This window comes from Gadus morhua, chromosome 13 (genome assembly GCF_902167405.1).
Source record: "Gadus morhua chromosome 13, gadMor3.0, whole genome shotgun sequence".
In the NCBI taxonomy this organism is placed as follows: Eukaryota; Metazoa; Chordata; class Actinopteri; order Gadiformes; family Gadidae; genus Gadus; species Gadus morhua.
Window position 1 is genome coordinate 8,764,148 of NC_044060.1, and position 14,881 is coordinate 8,779,028.

The 14,881-nt window shown below is 40.4% G+C and overlaps 1 protein-coding gene across 2 annotated transcripts; it reads left to right on the top strand.

Moving 5' to 3' along the window:
• Positions 1–6,955: 6,955 nt before the first annotated feature.
• On the top strand, positions 6,956–14,729 carry LOC115557889 (caM kinase-like vesicle-associated protein). 2 transcript variants are annotated; one of them, XM_030376026.1, is made up of 11 exons: positions 6,956–7,136; positions 11,080–11,192; positions 11,294–11,425; positions 11,809–11,883; positions 12,118–12,256; positions 12,403–12,523; positions 12,689–12,764; positions 12,887–13,023; positions 13,136–13,214; positions 13,648–13,735; positions 13,825–14,729. In XM_030376026.1, the coding sequence occupies exons 2-11, from the start codon at positions 11,098–11,100 to the stop codon at positions 14,134–14,136; spliced, it is 1,254 nt and encodes a 417-aa protein (XP_030231886.1). In that variant the 5' UTR covers positions 6,956–7,136; positions 11,080–11,097; the 3' UTR covers positions 14,137–14,729. The 2 variants fall into 2 exon arrangements, with proteins under 2 accessions (XP_030231886.1, XP_030231887.1); XM_030376027.1 differs by lacking the exon at positions 6,956–7,136 and adding an exon at positions 9,165–9,283.
• Positions 14,730–14,881: the final 152 nt, after the last annotated feature.

Sequence of the window (14,881 nt, forward strand, 5' to 3'; positions counted from 1 at the left end):
TTCATGCGTGTGTAAGTAGTCGTGAAGGAGTTGGAAATTCAATAATCTTCAAGGTCTTCCAGATTTTCAAGGTTTCGACTTGTAAATCAATCTGCAAAGATAGGAATAAATATTGTATAATAGACTAAGAGCATGCAACAAGAAATGGGTCTCTGGGTTCATCCCTGAAGTAATAGAGTATCTGTCCACTGGAAAATCCTCATAATGCAACACCTTTAGGAAATAACTAATTTAGTGTTTTTGGGGTAATTTTAGTGTTTCATTGATATTAGTTTTATAAATAATGTCTCCAGAAAAGTCTTTGTTTTGTGAAGCCTGCGTTTTTCACCGGGGAAAAAAATCGGGCAAGTGCTTTCCATTGCCTTTCTCACCTTTTTGTTCTGCTGACTGAAAAGATTATCCTTGAGCATGTGTGTTATCAGTACATACCTGAATAGACGAACCATCGTCCCACCTCTACCCAGCTCCTCTCATTGTCTGCACAGAATTCAGAGGGAGGCTGCAGTGCTGGGAGGTCGCAGATGGTGAGAAATGTTTTCTGTGTGTGTGTGTGTGTGTGTGTGTGTGTGTGTGTGTGTGTGTGTGTGTGTGTGTGTGTGTGTGTGTGTGTGTGTGTGTGTGTGTGTGTGTGTGTGTTCCCATCTCTGCTGTTAGCGAATGTCTCCACAGATGGGCATATATGTGTGTTGAAAAGCTGACACTGAATGTGGTGAAAGCATCACAGCGACACAAGGCCAACGCAGTGAGCCACAGAGACACACAGACGAGCTTCAGTCGCTCAATATTCCCTCACGCAAGTTCTCGAAGACAAGCCATCGCTGCACACTTTGATTTCTTATTTGGAGAAAACAAATCAAAATCGGCCCGTTTTGAAACCCAACGATGTGCTCCCTTTTCTCAGAAGTACAAAGAGACATTTTACTGTTTAAATGGCTCGATGTCATTTTAGTAGCAATGTTTATTTTCTGTATTTTTCACAAAGAACTCCTGCCCTACACACAGGTGATGCCAACTTACTTCTTTAAGATGTACCTACAGGTCAATTATTAATGTGAGTCAGTCAGCATTGCAGCAAGATATTTCTTATGACGCAGTGAAAATGGACTGCGAATGCAATAGTTAACAAAACCTTGAATAATCTAAGTACTCAACTTAAAAAAAAGTATTATATAATCCAGTTATGGTCATGGGGGTCACATACTAAACGATTCAACCTGAATTGCTCGTTTACAAGGAGAATCCACAATACAATGACACAAAATATCACTAATTTCAAACACTTGCCTACTGTTGTCAAAACCAGAAAACAACCATTGAATTATTCATCTACCCGATTTACATTCCCAAATGACTCACAAATCTCAAATGCTAACCAAACACAAGCAAAACATAAATATTTGAGGTGGATAAAAGCCCACTGAGGACAACTGCCACCATAAGCTAAACAGTAGAGCAGCGTGATGGAGGGCTTGTTTTGGCCACATTCCTTCATGGCTGCTGTTTGGTCCAATAATAGACGCCAGTCTCTATCCAGGCTTTGATGGACCACCGTGGCCTTTGTGCTCAGATTAGCACAACATCTAAAACTCTAAAAGTACTCTGGGTCAGGTGAATACGTTGATGGATCTCTTCGGACCAACATTAAACATGAATACACAGCGTTTAGGTTTGTATTCATTCAAGAACACCTCAGATGAAGAGACTGCCGTTCTCTCTCTAGAAGGATGGAATGGTGTCAATATGTGTCTGTCTGTATTTTAAATGATAGTGCCAAAATTAAGGCCCTTTTCTCTTTAACAGTGCCAATCAATGGTCTAATGGTTTATAGTTATATGTGGGTACCGTTTCATTTTTTTTGTATTTAATAAATAACCTGCCAATAATTATTTTCAATATTAACCTCTGTACTTCTAGTCTGATTGAGAAGCCAGGATCCACAAGCCACTCAAAACCAATACCGAGTTTTTGCTGTTCGGTTCAATTGCCATATAAAATACCACACTCGTGTGATATCCCCTTTTTGAGGAGAAGTTGTTCCCCCAGCCCTTCTGAAGAGCTTTCTGTGTATACATGTTGTGTTAAACTTGTCTGTGATCACAATATGTACGAAAACAGGTTCCTCTCGTTATCTGGGCCTCAAAATTTATCTCAGACATGGTATGCGGGATAAGAGAGAATAATTATATTCTGCTTATTCCCAGTCTGTGCAAGCACCTCACAGGCACTTGTGTTTTTCTTCCAAAAGCCCTGTTGTGGTTTGTAAGCCTGTTGCCATGGCAACCTCATCATTTGACGCCAATGGTGTGTAGGAAGGCTGCGAGATATGGTTGAAAATTAGCAAACTGCTATGAATTTCAGCCCGCGTCTGGTCTATTCATATATTTCCTTCTATTTACAAGTAACCCCGATGACAAGATGCTCTACTCCGAACCCTGAGCTGTCCCTAGAGGCTCTGGTCTAGATGGAATACACTGATGTGCATGAGAGCCATAGATGTGTCAACCCATGCTGAGGGACACCCAATCTCAATGTTCATTCCCTTATTCACGTCGGTCCAGCTTCCTGCCGTGTCCAATAATGCAACTCTGTCTCTATATTTATTGCGTACCACTTGATAATTGCTAACACCACTTGGTCCCCTGGAGTCAGTAAGAAGTCACTCGTGCCGGCCCAACTGAGAGCCATGACACCGCCACCATCTGCCCGTTTCCACGCCAATGGTGAACGGCGGCAAGAATGTATTTAGCACGTTTTCCTGTGAAAACTGATATTATTTATTAGGTTTGGTATGTGCGGTTTGTTTGTTCTGAGTACTGTCAAATGAAACTAAGCATCCGTATCATCATAAATTCAAATAACTGCATCTCCGATCTGGATGCCATTTCTAAAGTGAAACGTATATATCAGGCACCACATCACATCAATGAAATGTCATCATAAATCATATGCCCATCATCGATTGTAGCTTTGACATGCATTGCTCCATTTAAGGGTCTCAGGCCTTTTACAATTTCCTCAAAGCATCACAAAACTAGGAAATATAGCTGGCTCCGGATGATATCACAATGCCCAGAAAATGACCTGCTCTTCTATTCGACTGGTATACATAGTAGGCCTAGGTTAGGTAAGATCTCATCAAATTCCAAAGGCACATCACATTCATCATGCAAGGTCGTTTGAAGTCTGTCGAAGAGGAGACAACCAGCTTAATTCAACTATAGAGTGCGTCAGAAATATTTTTTGTGACCATGTTTGCGAAACTGAATAAGATATTCGATAAGATGTGCCTACGGGAAATGTGGTTATATCCCATCTGGGATCTTATTAGATGTCCATTTCGGGAGGATACTTCCTCAATCTTTTTTTCTTTTTTAAATAGAGTTGCATGGAGTTGTGCACACATTTGCATTCATGGTGAGACAACAGAACCCAAAGGGCAGGCCATCCCTGGAGCTGTCCAGCATCTGCTCTGTGTTCGACTACATGAGACTGGTTGATTAGACTGGTGATGGTGGTTCCAAGTATTACTAGTAGTATCAGTCGTAGTAGGCCTACTATTAAGGCTGCATCGGCCTCCTTTCATAAGTAGCCTATGGATAATGTTTGTATTCATCATTATATAATGATGTAAAATTGCTACTGATGGATAATGACATGAAGAATCGTGAGCCCTTATAGGCGTCAGAGTGTGTATTCTTGCCTGTACGCAATACAGCTCTAACCACTGAAAGCACTCTGTCACAGATAACATGACTATTGGGTTTGGTTTCTATGACAACTAAGTTGACAATTTTTTTTCCTCGCAAGTACCAATGCAGTATGGTCAAAAGAAAGCGCTTCAGTAACCAACCATAAAGCCCTTCGGATTCGTCTCCAAATCATGCTGTACGACACACATGTAGCTGCTAATGCGTTTAGCTATGAGCACACCTCAGCTGTCTTCCACATAAATATGCTCTATCTAATCAAATGCGTAGCTGTGTCCATTTTAGAGTCTTCATCCGAACACGTCCACAAACACCTAACATAGTAAGACAGCGCGACTGCAACATCTTTAAGAGTGTGTGTGCTTGTGTGTGTGTGTGTGTGTGTGTGTGTGTGTGTGTGTGTGTGTGTGTGTGTGTGTGTGTGTGTGTGTGTGTGTGTGTGTGTGTGTGTGTGTGTGTGTGTGTGTGTGTGTGTGTGTGTTTGACTGGGGGGGGGATAAAGAGCGAGATGAATGGAGGAGAAAAACCGGAAAGGAACACTGGATCGGCGAGCCGTGCAGCCATGGTAACATGTTCAAGTCTCGACGAGCGTGCGGCGTGAGCTGGCCCCGTGACGCAAATTCCACTTTCATGTGTTGCTGTTACGACAGCACGGTCAGCAGCCTGCTTGCGGATAATTAAAGCTGATATAAATCTATAAAAGACTGCATTATGTGTCCCCTATAGGAGGGGGGAGGGAATTGAGAATGGGTCCAAGAAGCCGTGTTAATTTCTTTTTTATGATTGTATATATTCGTAATTTTCCATAATTATCCATGATGAGAAGTGCTGAAGGAAAATCTATAGACATGATTCAAGTGTGAACATCTTATATTGTTAATATGCCTTTTTAACAAGAATGTAATGGAAATACTAATGTGATATGTAGTCATTTTAAAGTTATGTAGGCCTATCCTTCCTTCTAACTACATTTGATCCAGAATGACAAGCAACATCCCATAGTGTTAACTTAAATGTGGTGTAGGAAGGGTTTAACCGTGTTTTTTGGGTTGCTTTTTGTTAGAAATGGCCTATCCCTCCTTCTAAGTGTGCTGTATAAACATATTTTCCAGTTGACTGCGTCAGCCTCTGAATGAGGCAATTTGAGTTTTAGACCGCTCTCGGCATATTTCTGACCAATTATGACATCTCTTCGCTGATCGGTTCGGATCATCTATCTTGCCTGTCAATCACAACTGCTTATTTCACAAACAACTAAACTTATTAAGAAAACATTTTAACCGTGAACTTGGTGAGACATAGTTTACAATTGTCCTAATATTGTTTAATATTGATTGATATTGAATTTGTCCAAGAAAGGGTCACATTTCATAAGCCTAATCAATTTTTTTGTAATATTACAGTGAACAGAAAAGTAGTCACCCTAAAGATGCACCAAAGTCAGTCTCGGATCCAGCAGTCTACCTAAGTTACTGCAGAACTTCTAGGGGGAGGCATCGTAGTAGAGTCTTGGCCATAAAGAAACAGCAGGAAACTAAGCCTTGTTTCATGTTTACTGTCTACACAGTGTTGATTGGAAACCTTTACAGACAGCTTTTTACTGTTAGTACTGTTGGCCGAGTTTTCACCAATTTCATTTTCACAGATCCCCGCCTTCAGCAACATGATTGGTCGAAACAAACATGAAACAAAAATAAGATGAAAGGCCAGTTCTCCCAGATTTGAGCTCATCTGCCATCAGACATTGGATATTAATTCAAAAGTCTGATTTGTGTGTCTAGGCTAAACCATAAGATACTCAATCTGTAGTGTCATTGAAAAACACACACCCAAACCCACACACACACACACACAAACAAAAACCCACACACAACCCCCCCCCCCCCCCCCCCTCACACACACACACACACACACACGCACAAACACACACACACACACACACACACACACACACACACACACACACACACACACACACACACACACACACACACACACACACCTCGGCCCAACTTACTTTGAATGATCAGTCATGTGTTTTGGAAAAAAAACTCCTGGGATATTGCTATGGTTACTGTGGGGCGAGCAGCTGGCTTCTGTAGGCAGGTGGGAAGCAAGTGCCGAAGACGGTCACCTTACATCCCAATGGACTCTTTATGGGGCAATGACTCCATTTAACAACAGTGTCTTAGTCCACTCTGTGTATTTGTGGACAAGTTGCCGTGCACTATCCAATAATATAAATAATTTAATATATAAACACCAAGGACACAACACTGAGGTGTTATAAGTGTTTTGAATGTTCTGGAATTATTTTTAAAACAGAAACTGACTGCAGCATTTAAGAGGATGATATTGATTATGTTACTCACATTGACATCATCTTCAGCTGAAAGCCTCAATGTATTTTATGTGGGGAAAATATAAACTAGACTGTATTTTCATGATCTTTTCACCCATTATTTTTCAAGTTAATAATAATTGGGTTATTCATTTATTGTGGACAATTTAACTGGAACAGACATTAACCTCGAGCTCATAACTCCATATCCAAGTCAAAGGAACAACTCTTAGTTCTTTGTAGAACTCGGTCTCCTTTGACTGTGGGCTGTAGGCCTATACCAAGCCTGGTCCACATCATTCAGAATTATTTATTTATTTACGCTGTGAAAGAGAATGGGCAAGTAGTTCCTTTCCGACGCTGCTGCTCACAGATTAAATTAGCAAAAACCAACCATTTAATTCTCAGGATTGGCTGGAAAGTGAGGTTGTTGAAAGTGGCCAGGAAAGTAGAAACAAACATAATGGTTTGGATCTCAAGTGCAACCTTCATAAGGATTAAAGTAGCATATTCTACATATTCCGAATTAATCAGAAAATGTCCCCCGCCCCAGATTGACAAAATACTGAAAATTGGACATGCCCTTTCAATATGGAATCATGATCTCTGGATCATCTTTGAAACCATGCAAAGCTTCAGTATGGGACCGCGTGCACGCTTCTACCTGAAAAAAAACATCTGTACACTAGACATAGAGATGCGCACGCACGTTTACGCGGGCATACAAACACAAACACACATACAAACACACACAAACACACACACACACACACACACACACACACACACACACACACACACACACACACACACACACACACACACACACACACACACACACATACACACACACACACACACACACACACAAACACACCATACACATGCATATCCCCGCCTTTCTGCATCATAGCATAGAGTTACCATTACGCGTCTGTGGTGCTCGCATGCAGAGGCAGAGTTGAAATTGGCGCGGATCTGTAGCCATCTCAAGAGATCCGTCTATCAAGTAGCCTATACGGGAGAAGTTGAAGGAAACCACATTTTGGATATTATTCGCGTTTATTCCAAGTGTGCACTTACTGAAGGTAAGTGAGGGTAGCCTGTAGCCTTTGTCATTTGGGGCATTTATCAATACGCTGCATAAACAATTTCAGTTATTGTCTTTTTTATTTTATTTTATACAATAGAGTGTTATCTTTTGAGAGATTAGAAAAACACACTATTAGTTTCAAAAACTTTTGCTGCACGTGTTATACATACCATCACCTTCTTACAATCAAACGATCTTTATTCACAATCAAACGATCAGTATCCACGCGTTGCATTTTATGTGCCATAAATATGATTGTTATATATGCAAACACCAGGCTAACGTCCATGTAAATGTAGGCTATCCGCTGAAATATTGCGCATCGGCCGCGGTGGACAATGCGGAGTTGAACCATCTGCAACTATGTATTCGGTATCATTTGTCTAAATGAAATTCAACAGAAAATGCGCATTGCTCGAAGCCAGTTTTCCTCTGCAGATGTCTCCGGATCACATTTCACAGGCTGACAGTTACATACCGTCCCCGACACCTTGTCTTTTATGAATAAACATGAGCCTCATCTTCACACCCTAAACACTGATCTTGCCGCACTTCACGGTTCCGGAACACGAACTTAATGTTTTGATTCTAATTCCAGGACTTGGGTGAGAGGTTTATGGGGCAGTTTCATTGATTAGTTCACAATGTGTGGAAAAGCGTACTAATCTGTTGAAGTGATAAAGCTTTCACGTTTTGTACTTGACTGGTGACGCTGCGCCTCTTCGGGGACACTTGTGGAGTGTGGAGGGTCCGTCCGGGCAAAGGTCGACATTAGGCGCTGTTGGCCAGGGGGCTATACTCGTGCTAAACACTTGGGTGTTCCTCAGGCTAAACACCACATTTAGACTGCTAAAATGTGAAAGATGCATACAGAAGTCTGACTTTAAGCTGAGGTTCTTCCTTCTTATTTTTTAACCCAATCAGCAACCATAGCTCTGTAGTTTGGATTTAAATTTAGAATAATTGAATTGGGCATAAGCAGTTTCTCATTCATATATTTCATAGTTTTTGTCTCCAATAGAGACAGGAAAAAAATGGGAAAATATTGCTGCAAGATGCGGTGTCTGTGACGTCACCCAGGTTTCTAAAGAGCATCTTGTTTATGCTTAATGCTCATGCCATCTTTTCAGTTGTTGGAGCCACAAGATAAGCCAACATTTTAACAACGGCTGGTTCAGGGTGTAGCGATGAATCTAGAGAATATAGCTACGGGATCAAATAAGTGTTTTGTTTATTTGCCTTGAGTTCCAGTGAGAAGAAGGTCACTGTCAATCAAACCGCTGCTCCTGAGCACATCAGAGATGGAAGGGAGTTTATGTTGTTTCAATATCGCATTAATATGTTTGCTATTTACTTTTTGGCTAATGCTTGTATTCAAAGTGACTGTAAAATCTAGATCAAAAATGTTATTCATGATTGGATTAATCAGCTTCTTGCTCGTCAATGATATAGATGGCATCTGTGTGCAGTGATTAATATTTCCAAGACAGTAGGACAGGTCAAAACGGCTATGTTAACAGTTATTTGGTTACAAGGGATATAGTTGTTCTCAGAAACCTTTGGGAAAAAAAAAAAACACAAAGTGGATTTAGCACTTTTTTCTAATCAAGTTTTTTTTTATAGTACTGACAATGAAAATGTTATTTTAACAAATTAATCCATTTGGATAAAAGTTGGCCATCGGTCAGTTTAAGTCTAAGATTAAACAATGAGTCCAGCCTCAAAACAGCATCACAGGTCGGACAATAAATCAGGAGTCACTACTTGCGTACTGAAGATACACTGGCTATAAATGAATGCACTAAATGTGGGCAGTGGGTAGGAAATGCATTAAATTGTTAATGGAGTCGTCTAAAAAGATGAAACACATCAATGTCATAAATACATACAATAAATGACATAAATACCTTGTGTGTTTATGTATAATGCAAATTCCTCTTTTGAAGAGAAACCGTAGCATTGAATTCAGTATTGCACGTGGTAACCAGGCAACCGACAACTGGTCACGCAAGCCAGTGATGCTCAAGGTACGGGGAAGCATTGGTACGATCAAAGCATTACCAAAAGGTAAGCAGAGATGAAGGCACTGAGGGATTTTATATCAGGGAACGGGAAATTCACAATGGTCTTGCATTGATTTGAGTGAGTAGACAACCTATTATCAACCTATTATAAAAGAAAATCGATTGTAAAACATGTTTAATGACATTAAATGTGATTGGCACCGCAGAGTAAACAGTTTGGTCGTCATGTATGAAACGCACAGAATTTATTTGTTCAACCATCTGTGCCGGCACTGCCAGTTCCTTTGAAGAGACTTTCACCAAATCCTGTACTTTGGCTTATGGCCACAGCCTTTCACACCAATAGACAGACTTTCACCAACAGACCTGTGTCCACAAATAGAATTCGGACAACACACAAATGACTGTACTATCGCCAGTTCATTGTGGATGAGCCATATATGGGATTGTATAAAAATGATGAACTCAAAACAGAGAAGGTGCATCTGCAATGTTGATAGGACTTAATAACCTCCATGATTCAACATCAAGTAAAGGAGCTTACTATGGGAACCCAACAAACCTCATGTCTTATTTGCTCTGGCGTATCCTCCCTTTCAGACAGATTTCCAGCAGACCTGGCCCGCGTTCACAACCATTTATCTATTATGGGGTGGGTATGGTATGAGGAGTGTAGGGGGGGGGCTCTATGTGAGCCCAGTTTAAGCATTTTCATAAACAGCCAAGATGGTTGCTGCTAATGTGTCCCTTTTTCGTTTCTCTGATTGGTTGTATGGCTATCCAATCGCTTTCAGAGGGCATATTGCTCTGCGCCTGTTGAGAACGCCCCTTGGAAATTGAAAATGAACTGAGAGGTTCCAGACTAAAACCCATTTGTGGGCTGGTCTGGAGATGTCAGGCTAGGACTCTACATAAACACATTCAAAATAAATGTCATCATTACAAATCTGCCTTGGGATGGAGCACATCCCACACTGAATCAACCACATAATCATAATGCTTGTAGCATCATACTAAAGTGCCGTGTGCCTGTGTGGCTTATACAAAAAATGGAACATGATAAAATGAATAAGACCTTGCAGCTAACTTTTCCCATTGAGAACATCCTTCAATGCCACAGCCAAACGGCGATAACATTATCTCTGGAAACATTTAGTGCAATCACTTTGAAGGGCATCAGAAGAAAGGTCCCTGATGCAGCAGAAGTGAAGTGCCTTCCATCCTTTCACAGCAAGGACTTAAATATTCTGCATAGAAAATCGCTTTAAACAATAAATGCACAAGTTTATCTATTGCCTTCGGATCCGATCCTTTAACTGACTTCCGGCGATGTTCAGCCTGTTTTAGAGTTAAACCTCACACTTTAATATTCATCCATAAGTATACAAACGCCAATGAATGATTTACATAAATATGTAAATCTATCTTGGTACGTTTCTGTGTGTTAGGATAAGATATAAATACATCATTCTGTCACATTTTAATCACCATCTCGTTATAAAAACCAAGCGTATTACAAATTGAGCATCACATTGTTGTGACTTATTTGATACTGTTTATATTTAATGGTTTCCGAATATATGAAAAGGGTTTGCAAGACTTTTTCCATATAAACATGTTCGGAAATGGCAGAGCACTGCTCTAGGAATGAAACTATTCTTAACTACTGCTATCTAAAAGTGACCTTACATCTTTGTGACCTTACACCTTAAGTGATCATTTGAAGGACCTCTATTTTTCCACCAGGTGTGGAGAGATTTGCCATTACAAGCCATTTGAAAATCCACCCTCTAGCCCTGGGGGTAAAATAGGAACTCTTAAAATAAAATTGAATCGCAGCTTCAGACTTGACCTTGTATGTCAATCTCTGTTTACTGTTGTCCCTTCTTGGTTTTTGTACTTGTGACTCTGCAGGCTAGGGCCGGAGCTGCCATGCCATTCGGTTGTCTGACACTTGGGGACAGGAAGGATTACAATAATCCCTCAGAGGTGACCGACAAATATGACCTGGGACAGATTGTTAAAACGTGAGTACTGTGAAACTGTTTCATGCAGGGTCATTTATTATTTACATGTAACGTCATTAATTCATAATTGTACTACTGTTGATGTTGATTGTTTTTCTCAGTGAGGAGTTCTGTGAGATATTCCGGGCAAAGGACAGGAATACCCTCAAAATGTACACCTGTAAAAAGTTCCTTAAAAAGGATGGAAGAAAAGTAAGGAAAGCTGCCAAAAATGAGATTACGATCTTGAAGATGTAAGTATTGAGTGCGTTATAAATTATGATGATCTAAATATGTTTTATTTTATATTCTGCAATACATCACAAGTCACAATGCATTACTTTATTGCAATTTGATGAATTAATATTTCCTTTAATTTATGCTGATATGTAATAAGCTATTTTGTGTATAGTGGTAATATAGTGGTATAAATATTTAGAAAGCAGTTGATAGGATACCCTCCTCATGGAATCTGCTAGCAATTGCAGAATTTTGTGTAGTATTTGCAAACGTATTATGTATTTACAGTTTATTCACTACCTACGGCCCATGGGGATATTCTGAAAGGGGCCTTCTACCTCTCCCTTTTCTTTATTTGTCTTATTCCTTATTTCTCCACTTGTTTCCTTTTCCAAAGGGTTAAACATCACAACATACTCCAGCTGGTCGATACCTTTGAAACTAAGAAAGAATACTTTCTCTTTGTGGAAATGTGAGTATTATTGGAGAAAAGGTTGTGATATACAAGCTTCCTCAATGGTTAATATAAGCCTTGGAAGCACAGTGGATCTGTATCTGGCTGTATGAATCGGCCTTTGTATTTCGGGGGTTTCTGAACACGAAACATTGTGTTCAGGAACCATTACTGTGGCCACTACCCCAGAAATGGCTGCTGAGAAGCAGCCATTACCGGGGAAAGTGTTTTACCTGATGGAATATCTTTCAGCGCTACCGGCAGAGAGGTGTTTGACTGGATCCTGGACCAAGGCTATTACTCCGAGAGGGACACCAGTAATGTCGTGAGGCAGGTGTTGGAAGCTGTGGCCTACCTTCACTCTTTGAAAGTAGTCCACAGGAACCTCAAGGTATACGGATGCACTACTGACACCTAGTGATAAAGAAAAGCATCTATTTCCCAGAAAGACCAATCATCCAGACTGTTGGCATAGGTCCACCTTTAACATGCTGAAATCACTTCAATTGATTGGATTAATTTATTTGTTCATTTTAGCTGGAGAATTTGGTGTACTTCAATCGTCTGAAGCACTCAAAAATTGTCATCAGTGACTTTCAATTAGCAAAGATGGAAAATGGACTCATTAAAGACCCATGTGGTACTCCAGAATATCTTGGTAAGATTCAAATAAACATAACTAATTTAGTAGTACACTAATGGAGTTTCAGTAATTATCAACAAGAAACTCTGTTACAACGTATCCTTTAAATGTTCATTTCTACCGTTAACATTTATTCTAATCTCAACTTTTCTCAACTATATGCCATTTGTTTTCCCTCAGCTCCTGAAGTTGTTGGGCGGCAGAGGTATGGAAGGCCTGTTGACTGCTGGGCCATTGGCGTCATTATCTATATACTGTAAGGTTCCTCTGATTTAAGAACTTTAACACATTTGGAGGAATAACCCTCCATCTGTTTGCACAGTGTAACGTTTATTTGCATAGCGAATCCTTTCATCTTGATGGCTGTTTTGTGTGCAGTTTGTCAGGAAACCCTCCTTTCTATAACGACGCTGAAGAGGAGGAGTATGACAACCGCGACAAGAGCCTCTTCCTGAAGATCCTGTCAGGGGACTATGAATTTGATTCCCCCTACTGGGATGACATTTCAGACTCTGGTATCAGTTGAATATATTAACTGGGATATATTAATTACTCAATGTCTTTTGAAGTTGGCATCAATTTAACAAATGTCAGGGCTTCATGTTTAATTTTTGTTTTGTTCTTCAGCCAAAAATCTAGTGGCATCTTTGTTGGAAGTGGATCAAGACCAGCGATTAACCGCACAGGAGGCTATTGGTCATGAATGGTAAAAGATGTTTTGATTCGATTTTGAAACCAACACGATTAGGATACATGCACTTTCTTTCAACATTTATGCAACTTTAATAATATCATAAGTTATAAACCTTTGACACTTTCAGTCTATTTCTGGTCAAAGACTGAGCCTGAAGGGAGGTCTACTTAGACAACAGCCACAACAAAAACACAATATCTTTAAGTTCCAGACAATGAAATGCAGAGAGAAACATGTCACAACTAGATGCTTCATCCGTTCATAAACGGCGTTGATCATTTTGTTTAAAAGCTAAGATGTTCTGAATTTCCTTTGCATCGCAATAATTGTTGATAAAGTTGTTCAGGATGAAATAACATTTTAGTAACAGTAAAGAGATATTTTTCATGGCATAGGCAATTCCTGAGATCATTCCCTCACCATATGTTGGCCCTCATTTGATCAGGATATCTGGGAACGCAGCCTCTGATAAGAATATCAAGGATGGAGTATGTGCACAAATAGAAAAGAACTTTGCTAAAGCCAAGTGGAAGGTATTCCTCTTCTTCTTTCCAAAAACACAAACGTGTCCAGTGTGTCAGACGAGAAGTGGGCTAACCCGTGCATTCTGACCCCCTTACAGAAAGCTGTGCGGGTGACCACCCTGATGAAGAGACTCCGAGCCCCAGAGCAGGGGGAATCCGGAGCCTCCAGCCCCACCCCAGGGGCTGCGGCGGGACCCCTCACCTCAAACAGCGGCCCCGCTCCTCCCACCTCCGCCCCAGGGACCGCCTCCAGCAGCACGGAGCAGGCTTCCGCTAAGGAGCAGGTTCCAGACACAGACACTGGCGTCATCCAGGCACCCACCGTGACGGCCGCACGTGACGAGGAGGAGGCCGGGGAGAGACGCAACGGGCAGACACCAGCACAAACTCTGGGAGACAAGACGGCTTAACCCAGCAGCAAGACGAGGATGTTTGTTTATCGAAAGACCCACAACATGATCATTTAATGTGTAAGCGATTCGATTCTTGCCTTCATTCATGTTTCTTTCAAGTGCAGCCGTATAGGCCTATGTTCAAGCGAAACATTTTGGCCTTTTGCAATCTGTGTAGGCCCACAAAATGTTTTTTCTCAGTATTATTCCGACCCGCACATGTTGTCTCATGTTGGTTTCTCTTTGACAGGCAGTCTAAAAGGTGGCTCTAATATACAGTAGCTGAACATGTTATTGTTTCGTTTTCTGTAGGTCTTTTGTTGAAACTCTTAGCTGCTGAAATATTTAAAAAAGGATCCTGTGACGTTTACTTGTGTCTTGTTTTGTTTTTTACTAAAGATTTTGATCATTTCATTGGGGGATCTAATACAGCTGATGTTGATGTTTTGTCCTGTAGCTAATCGTTTAGAGTTGGCATTCTTGTTTTATATTGTATTCTGTGAATCATTATTTATTCATGATTTGTGTATTTGGCAGATTTTAGCTGAGCTAAATATTTGTTAATGTGCATGTGACTCTCAATAAATTAAGCAATTTTGTAAGTGCTGAAACGTTTTTTTTCTCTGAAGTATTTTACAAGCAATTTGAATTTTATCTTGACGATTCACTGACTTATAGTCTAACAAGAACTGCACAGGCAACAATAGAATATAATAGAATAAGAATTGATATAGGCCTACTTTATAATGGACTATGCCTACTT

Bases quoted from the DNA above. Each gene is read 5' to 3' on its own strand.
- LOC115557889 (XM_030376026.1), top strand. From the start codon at position 11,098: ATGCCATTCGGTTGTCTGACACTTGGGGACAGGAAGGATTACAATAAT. The intron at 11,426-11,808 runs GTAAGTATTGAG...CCTTTTCCAAAG, and splicing joins GAGATTACGATCTTGAAGAT to GGTTAAACATCACAACATAC. The intron at 13,215-13,647 runs GTAAAAGATGTT...TCATTTGATCAG, and splicing joins GAGGCTATTGGTCATGAATG to GATATCTGGGAACGCAGCCT.